Raw genomic sequence first — 14,896 nt, 5'->3', positions numbered from 1 at the left:
GTCTCCTAGATAAGTCTTGGCTGCTCATCCACAGCTACCTCTAGAGAGCCTAGCTCCTAGACACTGCCTACATTTCACTAATAAGGGATACCTGGAGCTGGTATAATGTATAAGTACCTCAGGTACCCACTACACACCAGGCTAGTTTCCCACATTTTAGTTTCGTAAAATACCCATGTCAGAGACAGCTCATTAGATGAATATCTTCCCCTTGACAGGACAAATGGACATGCCCCTGTGGTAGAATGGGGTGTGTTATGATAACACCATACTCTTTCCGCTACCTCATCCTGAACTAACCCCCCAGAGGTATTGGCTATTTGTATTACCTCCTTAAGCATCCTATTTACTCTTTCTACCAAACCATTACCTTGTGAACTGTACAAGCAGTAGTAAGGTGTTTAACATTTCTTTCTTTCCAAACATTCTCTTACAACATGAAACACAAATTGTACACCGTTATCTGCGACCAAAAACGCTTGTATCCCTTCACTTCGAAACAACTCTTTAAGAAATGTGACCACACTTTCAGCATTAGTTTCTCTTAAAAATTTATATGATATCGATTTGGAATGATAATCCACAGCCACCAAGCCATAGCGTTTAACTTCACATAAATCACTGATGGGTCTTATAAAGTCCATTCTCACTTTTTCCTTAGGTCTCTCTGGAAACTGCCCTGGACACAGTGGTACATTGCGAGCACACATTCTCTTATCAGCTTGATTACACTCCATAGAACTGTTCACCATCACCTCTATTTCTTTGTCCATCTTCGGCCACCAATAATACTACCTGATACGCTTTCTCATGCCTGTAATGCCTATATGGCAGCTGTGAGCTAATTTTATAAGCTTCCCTTTAAATCCACAGGAGGGAATTCAATTCTCTCCCCTCATTATCAAACCTCCTTCTTCGCTTAACTCTTCCTTGACCTAGAAATAAGGTTGTAAATCCTCAGCCAGTGACCCTTCCCTGGGCCACCCATTCGAGATGTACCTTGCCAAAATTTTCTGACATTTGTCTTTACTCTCAGACTCTCTCCAGCACTGTTGTGAAATAATGCCCTCCAATACACTCACACAATCAATCACTCCAACTAATACTTCTTCTTGCAGACACACACTTTCTTCTACACCCCTGGACATGTGACACCTACAAAGAAAATCTGCCCTACAGTTTTATTTTCAAGCCACATGTTTCATCTCAATATTGAAGTCATATAATTTTGATAACAATCTTGTTAATCTGGGACTGGATTTACTAACGCACTCATTATGACTTCGGGAAGCTGCAGGCGCCAGAAGACTGCCAGTGCTGGCGGTCTTCTAACCTCCATATTACGAGTACTGAAGAATTTCTGCCACAATTTGGGTGAAAATCCTCCAGCAGTCGTATTGGCAGTCGGCGGCGCAGTGGTGCTTCCACCGCCGTCACCACCACGCTAAAAGGACTCTGCCCGCAGTATTACGAGCAGTAATATGGTGTGGCGGTGTCCTGATGGCAGGGCGCTGCCGGCGATGGAAGCGCCTGTTCCTGTTCCCTGGTGGACGATCTCCTCGCCAGACAAGGTAAGTCAATCGTCCAACGGGGAGGGGGGTGTTGTGTGTGAGTGGATGTTGTCTGGGTGTGTGAATGTAAGTGCGCATGCGTGTGTATGCGTGTATGAATACATGTGTGCCTGAGTGTTTGAATGCGTGTGTGCATGGGTGTTTCAATGCATGTGTTTATGGGTGTTTGAATGCGTGTATGATTGAAGTGAGTGTATGCTGGAATGTTTGTGTGAATGCGTGTCTGTTGGTGCGAGTAAACAAGTGTATGTATGCATGTGAGTGAATGAATGTTTGTATGCGTGTTGGTCAATGCGTGTATGTGTTGGTGAATGAGTGTATGCGGGGTATGTGCATGTATGCGGGAAGAGTGAGGGGGGTGCTGACATGGAAATGGGAGAGTGGGGGGAGACGGGTGCTGACATTGAAGGGCAAAGCAGGAGAACTGACAATAAGTGACTTAATTGTCTTAAAAGCTCCTTCCTGCACACTTTCCCATAAAAATGTTTCCCCTTTTCTTAGCATTTTTCGTAATAGTTTAGTCTGTAGTGCAAAATTCTGTATAAATTGTGAGTAATACTCACAAAGACCTATGGGCAATCTTAGTTTGTTTTTGTCTGTAGGTAATGGACATTTTTCTATCCCCATAATGAGATCTTCTTTTGGTGAAATACCAGAAGCCGATATTTTATGTCCTAGATATTCCACAGTATCCATCATGAATTTACAATTTTCTTTCTTTATTGTGATACCATGGTCTTTCAGGATATCTAGGTTTTATATGTGCTTTTGCACAGAATCTGAACCAATCAATATACCATCTTGATAGGCCATTACATCCTCCACTTCTCCAAACAGATGATACATAAGTTTCTGAAAGACAGAGGCTACCGAAGCCAATCCAAACAGCATAAATAAGAAATGGAATGCTCCAAAGGGTGTAACAAATGCAGTAAGAGAGCAGTACTCCTTGTTAAGTTCAACTTGGTGATATGCTGCTTTCAAATCAATGGTAGTAAAAACTTTCATACCTCCCAATTGTGCCAGCAAGTCTTGAATTCTAGGTAAAAGAAAGCAATCGACTTCTATGTTTTTATTGAGTGTTGTTAAGTCAATGCATAGTCTAAGATCACCATTTTCCTTAAAAGCAACCACTATAGGTGAAATCCATTGAGATGAATCTATAGGTTCTATTACACCTTCATCACAGAGTCCTTTAAGATGCTCCTTTAACTGTCCTCTGATGCTTAACGGGACATTCCGCACTTTGTAAACAAGAGGAACAGGATCAGGTTTGAGAGGAATTCTGTGTTCAAAACCTTTCACCATCCCTAATTTATCTTTAAAAATGACCTCCTGTTTCTTAAGTACCTCATGTAACAATTCCACTTTCATTTTCATTTTCTCCACAAACTTAATAGGTTCATCAGTACCAGGTCTGAGTACCATTCCAAATTGACCCTTGTCTCTCCATCCTAACATAATATATCCTTTCTTGGCTACATACATTTTGGTCTTTATCCATTTGTGTTGATATAGAATTTTCTCTACAAAATAACCAATCATATTTATTTCTTGACCCCCAAATGCAACTGTTTTAATGTCCGGTGGATACAGTGTGATTTCCTTCCATTTATAATGGTAATCATCCTCCTTAATTATAGTGCTAGATGAACCTGAATCAACGGTGACCTTCATAACATTTGCTCCAATTAGCACCTCACATATTCGATCCTTAGTGCCATGAGACTTACTACTTTGTGAAGTATTAGATGATGACAGCATGTTAATTGATAGCGCACACTTTTTTCCAAAAGCCAATTCATCAGCATTATTTATCAAATCGAAGTGGGTCTGGCCCGGTAAACGTTGTGAATCAACAACCATGACTTTTTGAGTGTTCTTACATATCTGAGCGAAATGTCCACCTTTTTTACATTTTGCACATACCTTACCTAAAGCAGGGCAATTTTTAGCATTCGCCAAATGTGATTTGGAACCACACCTATAAAAAGTTGTATTACTATTAACCCTCTTTTGTTCAAACAATTAGGGCCATATTTATACTCCGTTTGCGCCGAATTTGCGTCGTTTTTTTTTACGCAAATTCGACGCAAAACTAACTCCATATTTATACTCTGGCGTTAGACGCGTCTAGCGCCAAAGTCCTTGGAGTTTGCGTCACTTTTTAGCGTGGACACCTACTTTGCGTTAATGATATGCAAGGTAGGCGTTCCCGTCTAAAAAAGTGACTCCGAGGCATGTGCGCCGTATTTACACTCCCGGGCAAAAATGACGCCCGGGAGTGGGCGGGTCCAAAAAAATGACGTCCTGCCGCTTTTGCGTCGTTTTTTAGTGCCTGGTCAGGGCAGGCGTTAAGGGACCTGTGGGCTCGGAAGGAGCCCAGAGGTGCCCTCCCATGCCCCCAGGGACCCCCCTGTCACCCTTGCCCACCCACCCCAGGAGGACGCCTAAGGATGGAGGGACCCATCCCAGGGAACATAAGGTAAGTTCAGGTAAGTATTTTTTTTTTTGTGGCATAGGGGGGCCTGATTTGTGCCCCCCTACATGCCACTATGCCCAATGACCATGCCCAGGGAACAGAAGTCCCCTGGGCATGGCCATTGGGCAAGGGGGCATGATTCCTGTCTTTGCTAAGACAGGAGTCATTTTAATGGGGGTTGGGAGTCAAAAAAAATTGCGCAAATCGGGTTGAGGCGAAAATTTTGCCTCAGCCTGACTTGCCCCATTTTTTGGCACCCAAGCTCCATATTCCCCTACGTCGGCGCTGCCTGGTGTACGTCATTTTTTTTGACGCACACCAGACAGCTCCGCCGGCTAACGCCGGCTAACGCCGGCTAACGTCATTGAGTAAATACGGCGCCCGCATGGCGCTTCAGAATGGTGTTAGCCGGCGTTAGATTTTTTGACGCACAACTGCGTTGGCGCAGTTGTGCGTCGAAAAGTATAAATATGGCCCTTAATTCTTTGGATTCTTGTTTTTATACGCAACCACCGCTACATTCTCGGTTTGAGCAATTTTAGTTTTGCATAGCTCCTTAGAGGCCATCACAGAACGTTCAGTTCCTCTTGCTACCCCTAATGTTTCACCTAAATTGGGGTTTCTGCGACACTAATTCTTATCTTGAACTCTGACATCAAAACAGTTTACGACCAACTGATCCCTTAAATTTTGATCCAAAGGACCTTCAAACTTGCAAGTGGAGGTAAAAGTCTTAATTCTGCTAAAAAATGATCAACGGTTTCATACTCAAATTGTTTCCTTGTGAAAACTGTATTTCTTTCTACTATAACACTTAAATCAGACTTAAAATGGTTTTCAAGTCTTTTCACTGCTTTCGTAAACACATTCCACTGAATAGATGATGGAGGGTATAATTGTGGTTGATTATCAAAAATTCTTCGACCTTCTGCCCCAAGACAGTTGTACAAAATTGCCTTTTTCCTTGCCACTAGAAATGTTACCCCACCAGTGGCCACCAAATAACTTTAAAAAGATCTAAACCAATGAAGCCCCTTTAGTCTAGGTACACCTGGCTCAGGAAGAAAAGGTAGTGGAACATTATCATTTTGCATTTTTTTTTTCTGACAAGAAGAAATTAGCCTTTAAATAACTTGTAAGTATATAAATGAATTATAGTATTAGATAATGAAGATGTTAGTAAAAATACAGACCCAGCTTGTTTATCAAGGTGCACTTAAAGTTACATAACAATCATGTTATGTGCCCATGAATGAGTAACATACTTCATAACTAATCAACAGACTTCAACTAATAGCACGCTAGTATGAAATGTAATGCAATAGGCAGTTAGTAGCATGCCTATCGCTGCATGTATCTTGCTCCCGAAGTATTTCTCCCCGTGAAATGGGTAGTTGCAGGAAACTAAAAGCATGCCTGTCGCTATCTCATTCAATCTGTAAAGAATTTCCCAAAGCAAAGATGGCTGACAGCGTCGTCAGACGTGAGTTTCCATAGCTGACAGGGCTTATTTTATGCCCAAAACCAAGATAGCTGACAACATCATCAAACGTCAATTTCCACAGCTGATAGAGCTGAATTTTGTACGCAAATGTCGATCGAAGACTCCTCAGCAAGATGAATGACTTGCGCAAGCAGCACGAGACACAAACAGTCGAATTTGAAAATGAATTCAACAGTGGCGGCCCGTCCTTTAGGGCGGAGTGGCCACACTCCCCCACCTTTTGCCCCTCATGAAGAGTGTCTGTCAGGCTGAACAAAGGTCAGCCCGACAGACAATCTCCATGTTCAGCTCAGGCAGCCAGGAGCAGACATGCGCGATTTGCGCACACTCCTGGCTGCCTGAGCTGAACTTTGCTGGGCTGAGGAGGTCACAGCTCCTATGGGTGTGACCTCCTCGGCTCAGCAAAGGTGCCTCGAGGCCCTCCCCTGGGTGACGAGGAAAGCGTCACCAATTGACACTTTCCCTGGGCGCTTCAGGTTTAAGCCCTGAAGTGCCCAGGGTGTCAATCAGTGACACTTCGTCACAGAGTGGGGTGGGGTCAGCAGTCTCACTGACCCCATCCCACTCTGTGACGAGGCTGGGACTGCTGCCTTCCCTAGGTCAGCCAATGAGGGAAGGCAGCAGTCCCAACCCTCCTGGGACCTCCGAGGCTGAAGGTAAGTGTGTGTGTGTGTGTGTGTTGTTTTAAAATGAATGCTTGGTGCGTGCGTGCATGTTTGAATGTTATGAGTGTTGTTGATGGATGTGTGTGCGTGTGTGTGTGAAAGAATGAGTGTGTGCGATCTTTTAAAATGAATGTTTGGTACGTGCGTGCATGTTTGAATGGTATGAGTGTTGTTAATGGATGTTCATGCGTGTCTGTGTGTGAAAGAATGAGTGTGTGTGTGTGTGTGTATCCCCCCCGCCCCCCTCCCTCCTAAAGCTGCCGGCCGCCACTGGAATTCAATCCTTTTTCCTATCCTGAAAGTTTGTAAAGTGTCCTTAATCCTGCATACTGGAAAATCGTAAAGCAATTAAGCCTTAACATACAAGAAGTTTCAAAGAAATCTGATTGGCAGTGAGAACGTATCTATAGCCAGCAGACAGAAACGCAGGTTCATTGAACAGTGCTGACAAACATCTTGTCGCCAAATTATGTTGTGTTGATCCGTAATAAAACAAGTTTCACCACGAGAAATGTCCCCAAATATTTTAATATAACAAAACACGTTGTTGAACCAGTGTTCTCACACTCGCTCCATACCTCGACTACCATAATCTGTCAAAGCCTAGAACTCTCCGACACACCAGCGCAGACATAAATAAACATATTAAACTTACATTCTACACAACACCCCTCTACATGACAAACTGCAACTATATAATATATTTGAATCATTGTTTGAATAATACCACTCTCACCTCATACATGATGATATCATTCCTGAATGACACTTATTTGAGATTTGTATATGCTTCACAGCACCACATGCCTTGCTCAAATCACATTTCCTTTTGTGTGTGACATCTTTAAAATCATTGCCTAGCAACACCTTTTATGAACCCGAATAAGGTACTTAAGTGCATTTGAAGTTTACAAGTGTAGTAATCATAGTGTTTCTCTATTTTGATGGACAGTTCTTACAGAGCTTCATACCTTACCCAAGAATTCAGAATGGGATAGATACTTTTGACAGTAAAGTCTACCTAAATTATTTTTCCTGTCTTCAGGATTGTAGGACATCTTCTTTATCCCCTTATATACTTCTGGGTATTACCATAACATAACTCAGCTACTTTATCTAGAATGAATGAGACCAGTGTGACTAATATTCCTTTTTCCTTTCTTCTTCCTCATCTGTTAAATCCCACCTGCATCGAATGTGTGCCGACTTATTTAGAGTTCAATCTAACATCTGCTTTGTAAATGCCACTTTTCACCCATTTTCATTTTTAATGGCGCCACAATAAATGCTCCTTCATTGGTAACATGTTAACCTCTGTTTGCTGTTTCTGAAGCTGTGATGTCATTTTCTGAAGAACAATTAGAACTCTCATGGTTTATGTTGTGTATCATGTTTTATGGCATTATATGCAATGCATACTTTATTAAGCATGCCATTGCCAGCAAGTTGGACTAGCACTGTAGTGATATGTCAGAACTGTGTACATTTAACATTAACACCGTGAAATGCTGGAAGCAGTTTCATGTTTAGGTCAGTAACATGAGTCCTAAGCGATTGCCTCAGCCTGTAGAGTTGTTGGGTCATCATTAAGTTTATTGGAAATCCATCAAGGCTTGAGCCCTAGCATTGAGTGGACAACATCCTCCTCCAGCCTTCTGGAGCATTGGAATTAAACGCTTTTTAGAACATTGGAATGCTGGGGGCTCCATTGAAAACAATGGAGTGCTGCAGGCTTTTACTGGCCGGTAAAAGCCCGCAGCGCCAACATTCCAATGTTCGCTTTGTTCACAGCAACAGCTGTGAACAAAGCCTCATGGAGCCGAGGGGATTTTAATCCCCTCGGGCTCCGTGAACATTTTTCTTTTTAATAGAACATTCTGCCCTGAGTGGCAGAATGTTCTAATAAGAAAAAAGAAAAAGGAGTGGGCGAGGAAGGAAGACTGGAAAGCTGATATTGTGATGGTTGTAGGAGGTCATACAGGGACGCGGACTGGGGTAGACAAACGGCATCCGTACACAAGGGTCAATGAACTCACGGTGTTTACAAGGTTTACGCGTCCCTATGATGCCCTATCCTCACATGGGATGGGCGACTTTCTATTAGACTGACAGTGACGAATGGTCCATAGACTGTAAGTGACCTCCTAGCATTTATGGTCTTTACCTATCTTTTGGTTTATTTTGTTATATGAAGGAGAAGTTACAACGAAATGGTCCTGATGAAGCGCCGGTGGATCTATCTCTGACCGATTAGGCGCGAAACATGTCGACCTAGAGGTAGGAGTGGAGACTCTTCCCTCCTTCCCTTCTCTTAGGAGTATAGGAGACATTATTCCCTGATTACTCCTACCAGTTTTTAACCTTGGCCTGACCCGTATTACATACATAAAATTGAGTTATCAGGTGTTCATAGCTAATTTTATTTTTTCTCTCTCCTTTTTTTCCCTCTGTCAATATATTTTGCGGAGTTGAGCTGTTCTGTAGAATCACTTCCTGGTTGAAGAGCCACTACCCTTGTGTGGTGGCCCGTCAGATATTGCAGTGCCAGTCTGGCGAGGAGTCAGCCCAATGATGATGCCTAGCATCCTATAGTGATGCTTGAGGGCACTCCTACAACCATCACAATATCAGCTTTCCAGTCTTCCTTCCTGGCCCACTCCTTTTTCTTTTTTCTTCTTTGTGGAACAGTGTACATATTTATTATAGGATTACGTGTAGGGAGAAAGTACACTGGACCAGGCCAATCTCCCAGTCCTCCTTGTTAAACCAGAATGTTCTAATAGCCTTAGAACCCGCCGTAGCGGGCTCTACCGGCTATTAAAGTCCCTCTCAACTTCGGCTCGGGCATTTGACGCGGGGAGTGGGCCTTTAATAGCCGGTAGAGCTCGCTACGGCGGGTTCTAAGGCTATAAGAGATAACTCATTTCAGGACTGACAGCCAGTTCAGAGTTCGAATTGCATGAACCTTTCAGTTAGAGGCACTCGGGAACCATTACAAGTGAAGTGGAGGAAATTAGGCAAACCCAGGTGGGTGCTGTTGGAAAAGTCCACACTAGAAAGAATAAGGGCTGAGACAGCATGGCCCATATTTATACTTTTTTAGCGCTGCCTTTGCGCCACTTTTTGACGCAAAAGCGGCGCAAATTTACAAAATACAATTGTATTTTGTAACTTTGCGCCGCTTTTGCGTCCTAAAGCGGCGCAAATGCAGCGCTAAAACAGTATAAATACGAGCCCATGTGTCCAGTGCAGGAAGCTTAAGGTTAAGATTTTTATCAGTGCATTTATGTGGAAGAATCGAGTTTTATTGATGTAAATGTAAATTCGTACTTGTAAAGCGCACTCCCGGAGGTATCGAGGCGCTGAACGCATACAGCTGTGGAACCCCTCCTGGCTTTCCCTGTAAGATGCCCAGTCCTGGGCAACCCCCAAGGTGAAGCCAGGCATCCCAGCGCTGTTGGGGCCGTTGTGGAGATTAAGCAAGCTATTGCCCAGAGTTGCAGAGTGAGACCCATGAGTTAGTTTAGGCACCGAGGTGAGAAATATCCTGTCCAGGGAAATTGAGCCCAAGAACCGCTGAGGCAGGAATTGAACCCTGGTCCCAGGCCAGATCTCTGCATCAGGGTCTGCCTCTCTAACCATTGTGCCACACTTCTCCATCAAGTTCAAGATTTGCCTAACTAGAGAATTTAACAATGGTTATTATACAGTTCTTTACTTCATCCAAGTAAATGTTGCACATCCATCGGTCAATGGACAGTAAGCACGCTGTTAAATTGTCATTACCAGGTGCATTAGTTGTCAGCCTAAATAGCAGCCAGGTGGTGGAATGTGCTTAGTTCAGAAAGACTGTCCCAAAAGAATGAATCAACTTTAGAAGCAGCACAGGTGATTAGCATACGCTAAGGTACTGCCGTGTACCAAGGATCGCCTGCTGGTTTGAGCTACTTCCACGTTTATCTGGCCGAGCTACATATACCCATTGTTACCGTCTAGAACTACACGGTGCCTGTGGGACCATCTCAGTAATTACAAGATTCACACAAGTGACCAATAACAGGAGCTTTGCTTAACCAGTGCACAATGAAAAGGAAACGTAAGAGCGAAGGATAGACCGAAAGGTCGGTATCTGGCTGGGAAAATACAGTAGTGTGCATATCAAGTGGGGTAAAAATAAGTTAATTCAGAAAGTGGCAAACCTAATGACAAAAATATAAAGAGTATCATGTCCTACATAGAAAACACGATCACATACAGAGTTTCCCCTTAAGAGTGTGCAGGCGTAGCTAGTGCTATTTATGGCTATTTGGCTCAGGCCCCGGCTGCTACTATAAAACTTATTGATATATTACAAAACCAGGCTAGGCATGCCTCTGTGATCTATACTGAATTAGGCAGGTAGTCTTAGTTGGACTGTGTGTGTGTCACCATAAATCCTGAAAAAGGCTCTGCATCCCTTTTGTAACCTGAGGCCCACCAAAGTTTCTGATTAATCTGGGAGTGTGTACAGACTAGACAGACCGCTAAGGTGGATGGGTAATCACAAAGCCTTTTTGCAGCTCCTCACTTTGAAAGCTCTAAATATGCAGAAGTAATACATTTTATGCCGGGGCCCTAAGGTACAATTATGGAGTACACTTTCAACAGATCAGACATATTGGGCCGGCAGGACAGGAGATGCTTCAAGTGCAAAGATCAATCAACAATAAATAACCAAAAGGCTTGAAGTCTACAAACAACTAAAACCAATAGGAAGGTATAACGCATGACTCCTAGGAATCCAGAAAGAGGTCACTAGATAAAAAAAATCGAGGAAGCCCGGTTGAGAACAGGTGCTCAGGGCTTGTAGTCTTGATCGTCAGCTCCCCTTGGTTGCGTCATACAACTGATGACATTGTCTCACAATTGCCTACTATGACTGACTGGTTCCAATAGTTCTTTTGATGGTATAAATCACGGGCCCTGGGTTTTTCACATTATCTCTCTCTATTTCCCTTTTCTTGCAGGTTCAGGCCCTTTCAGCTGGCAGTAAATTTGAAGAAGAGATGAGGGCGGAGAAAGAACTGATAAAAAGACAAGAAGAGGAAATGCAAAACCGAAGAGCTGCATTTAGAGAGCTGAAGTCGGCATTTACCAATTAAATTGGGCTCTCTGGTGCACAACACACATGCAGAGACTGCACACGACTCATTTAACTGCACGCACTGCTCACAGGAGAGATTGAAAATATATTACCCCCACTCGCTGCCCATTGACTCTGTCAAGTAAGATGCAGAGAATATGTACTGCACATTTTATCCTGACATGTTATTCATCCATTTGATCAAGTGAGTCAATCAGGTACTGCACACAACTCATGGTAACATCAACAAAAGCAACCAATAGAGACTCTCAAATGGGGTGCCGTTGTTCTGTCCACATAAGTTGCTCAGGCGATCTCGAAAATAGCATTGAGATACTGAGCAAACCTATTTCATAATCACGTTCAACCCATTCCTTATCAGTGAACCAAGAGTTCTGCACACAAGGCATGTATCTATCAATAAATCCTCACACATTCACCTATGACACATGCTGAGAACTTACCAAGCTCAATCGATTCCCTCCCTTTGTCTATGAGACCTGCAAAAAGCTTACTAAGTTCATTCCATCTTCACTTGCTGCCTGTTCACTTTTAGAGACCACAATTCATTCCATATCTACTTATCGTTTGGCCACTCATGGGAGAGACAAGAACCAGTCTTTCCCAGTGACTGCCTGTCCATCTCACTGAGAGAGCTGCAGATATCCCATGCAGCTTACTACCCCTCAGACAAGTGCCAAGGTGTCTTCTGCAGAGACCACACAGGGCTCATTTCATCCTCACAGCTTGTTCCACTTTTCCAAGAGTACTGACAGGTGTGTAACTATCTTATTTCATCTAACCTGAGGTGCCAGCAACCACCAGCAGTGATTACACTCAGTGGATCTTCCCCACTCATCGCTTAGCAACTACACCAAGATAGACTTAAAAAACAGTGAGCTCCTCTAACCACATCTTCAATCACTACCTTTGCAATTTAACAAGAGAGAATTGTAGAGGTAACTCACAGCCAGCTCATAGCCCACGCAGTTCCCTTTAGTTTGGTAAAGTCATCAGTCATCTAATTCAGTTACAGCTCATCATCTCTATACATTTATGAGAGAGACCACTGTGATCCACACGCATTGCATTCCATCGTCAGCAGGTGCTCATCTTCTGTACGAAGAGACTACACTCAGAACATCCCATTACTTCATGGTAAACCACGGCTTCTGTTTGATTCTTTTAGTCATTCCTATGCCCAGTGTTTTGCCAATTTGTTCCTTGCCATAATTTGTGTGTCAGTGTAATTAGTTGAGGAGTGGAAGGTGAGGAGTACCTGATGACCAATGCCAATTCCTCCAGGTTCTAAAATGCACCTAGAGGCGAAAGAATCTAGCAAAACATGGTTATTTTATGTTTGTCCTCTCCCCCTGGCTCCTGTCATCACTCGTGTTGTCTAATTCCTTGTTGTCCTACCATAATCTGTGTCTCACTATACATGTGTCAGATCTGAACACATGTAGAGACTGTGGGCCATATTTATACTTTTTGACGCAAAACTGCGCTAACGCAGTTTTGCGTCAAAAAAATTAGCGCCATGCGGGCGCCGTATTTAATCAATGACGTTAGCTGGCGTTAGCCGCCGGCGCTGCCTGGTGTGCGTGGAAAAAAACGACGTACACCAGGCAGCGCCGGCGTAGGGGGATATGGAGCTTGGGCGCCAAAAAATGGGGCAAGTCAGGCTGAGGCAAATTTTTCGCCTCAACCCGATTTGCGCCATTTTTTTCGACTCCCAACCCCCATAGAAATGACTCCTGTCTTAGCAAAGACAGGAGTCATGCCCCCTTGCCCAATGGCCATGCCCAGGGGACTTCTGTCCCCTGGGCATGGTCATTGGGCATAGTGGCATGTAGGGGGGCACAAATTAGGCCCCCCGATGCCACAATTTAAAAAAAAAAAAATACTTACTGGAACTTACCTTAATGTCCCTGGGATGGGTCCCTCCAGCCTTGGGTGTCCTCCTGGGGTGGGCAAGGGTGACAGGGGGTGTCCCTGGGGGCATGGGAGGGCACCTCTGGGCTCCTTCCGAGCCCACAGGTCCCTTAACGCCTGCCTTGTCCAGGAGCTAAAAAACGGCGCAAAAGCGGCCGTACGTAATTTTTTTGGACCCGCCCACTCCCGGGCGTGAATTTTGCCCGGGAGTGTAAATACGGCGCACATGCCTCGGAGTCAATTTTTTTAGACGGGAACGCCTACCTTGCATATCATTAACGCAAAGTAGGTGTCCACGCTAAAAAATTACGCAAACTCCATCGACTTTGGCTCTAGACGCGTCTAACGCCAAAGTATAAATATGGAGTTAGTTTTGCGTCGGAATTGCGTCAAAAAAAACGACGCAATTCCGGCGCAAACAGAGTATAAATATGCCCCTGTGTCTGGTTGTTGTTCTATCCTTTGTTACTTCCTGGAGACAGTTCTTCTAAGATCATTTTTCTTGCCCCTTAAATGAACCCTACACTAAAACAGCTGCAAGCCCAGGAAGAGTAATACAACATGTGCTGTCCTGTCATTGACTGCTTTATTAAAGTACACCATGCTTGACCTGTTACCATGCTCTCTCTGTTCCAGGGTGGCCGCCCTGTGCAACACACACCCTGTTGTTGATTGGAGAGCGATGGGTGTCCGTCCATTGATCATTCTTGTTCTCCATTCATCTGTCCGCCTAATGAAGCTTTTGAGTTGCATAAATAAAAATAAGCATAGCCGTCGTGCCTTTCAGACCCTGCTGGTGCTTTCCAATGTAGATGCTGTAATCCCGGCACCCATATAAGTGTAAGTGCGCTAAAATAACCTTGTAAATAGGCAGAAATTATAATATTTAATAATGGTGAACACATTTGCGCTTCTGTAGCCTCATATTTATGAGAGATGTTTTATAACCATAGAATTTCAGGATATTTTTAGCTAATGTTTCTATTGTATGTCAATTATTGTTTTGTTTTCTATTAAAATGCCAATAAAATATTCTTGTATCCATGTTCCAACTGTTTGTGTCCTCATTCACTCTCTTGAGTTGAGATCCCAAGCTACACAAACTATGGTCACACAAGCATCAGAGTTCATGAGGACAAACATAGCAGGATCTTTTACCTTTTTAAAAATGATATTTTTAGAACACACATTTGTGCTTTCAGCCTCCTTCCACTTAGTGACAGAAATGGGTGTGAAACCAGTGTTGGATCCCAGAAAGCTAAACATTTCTAAAAAGTAGACAACATTCTGAATTCAGCAAGGGGTAATTTGTGTAGATCCTACAAGTGTTTCCTACAGAAAATAACAGCTGAAATAAAACAATATTGAAATTGAGGTGAAAAAAACCAGCCATTTTTCTCCATGTTTTACTCTGTAACTTTTTCCTGCGATGTCAGATTTTTCAAAGCAATATACCGTTATGTCTGCTGGACTCTTCTGGTTGTGGGGATATATAGGACTTGTAGGTTCATCAGGAACCTTAGGTCACCAGAGCCAATAAATGAGCTGCACCTTGCAATGGGATTTCATTATATACCGGGTATACAGCAATTAATTAGCTGAAATATAAAAAGTGAA

At 43.4% G+C, this 14,896-nt stretch overlaps 1 protein-coding gene across 1 annotated transcript in view; it reads left to right on the top strand.

Moving 5' to 3' along the window:
* EFHD1 (EF-hand domain family member D1) overlaps nt 1-14,325 on the top strand; it is a 305,918-nt gene extending 291,593 nt beyond the window's left edge. Inside the window, exon 4 of the mRNA XM_069213785.1 lies at nt 11,229-14,325. Within this exon, the coding sequence (XP_069069886.1) occupies nt 11,229-11,363 (135 nt within the window). The 3' untranslated portion in view covers nt 11,364-14,325. The remainder of the gene's footprint in view (nt 1-11,228) is intronic.
* Nucleotides 14,326-14,896: the final 571 nt, after the last annotated feature.

The sequence above is a fragment of the Pleurodeles waltl genome, chromosome 11 (assembly GCF_031143425.1).
Source record: "Pleurodeles waltl isolate 20211129_DDA chromosome 11, aPleWal1.hap1.20221129, whole genome shotgun sequence".
NCBI classification, from domain to species: domain Eukaryota; kingdom Metazoa; phylum Chordata; class Amphibia; order Caudata; family Salamandridae; genus Pleurodeles; species Pleurodeles waltl.
Note: the sequence above shows the minus strand (reverse complement) of the source record. Positions and strands in the feature narration are given on the sequence as shown.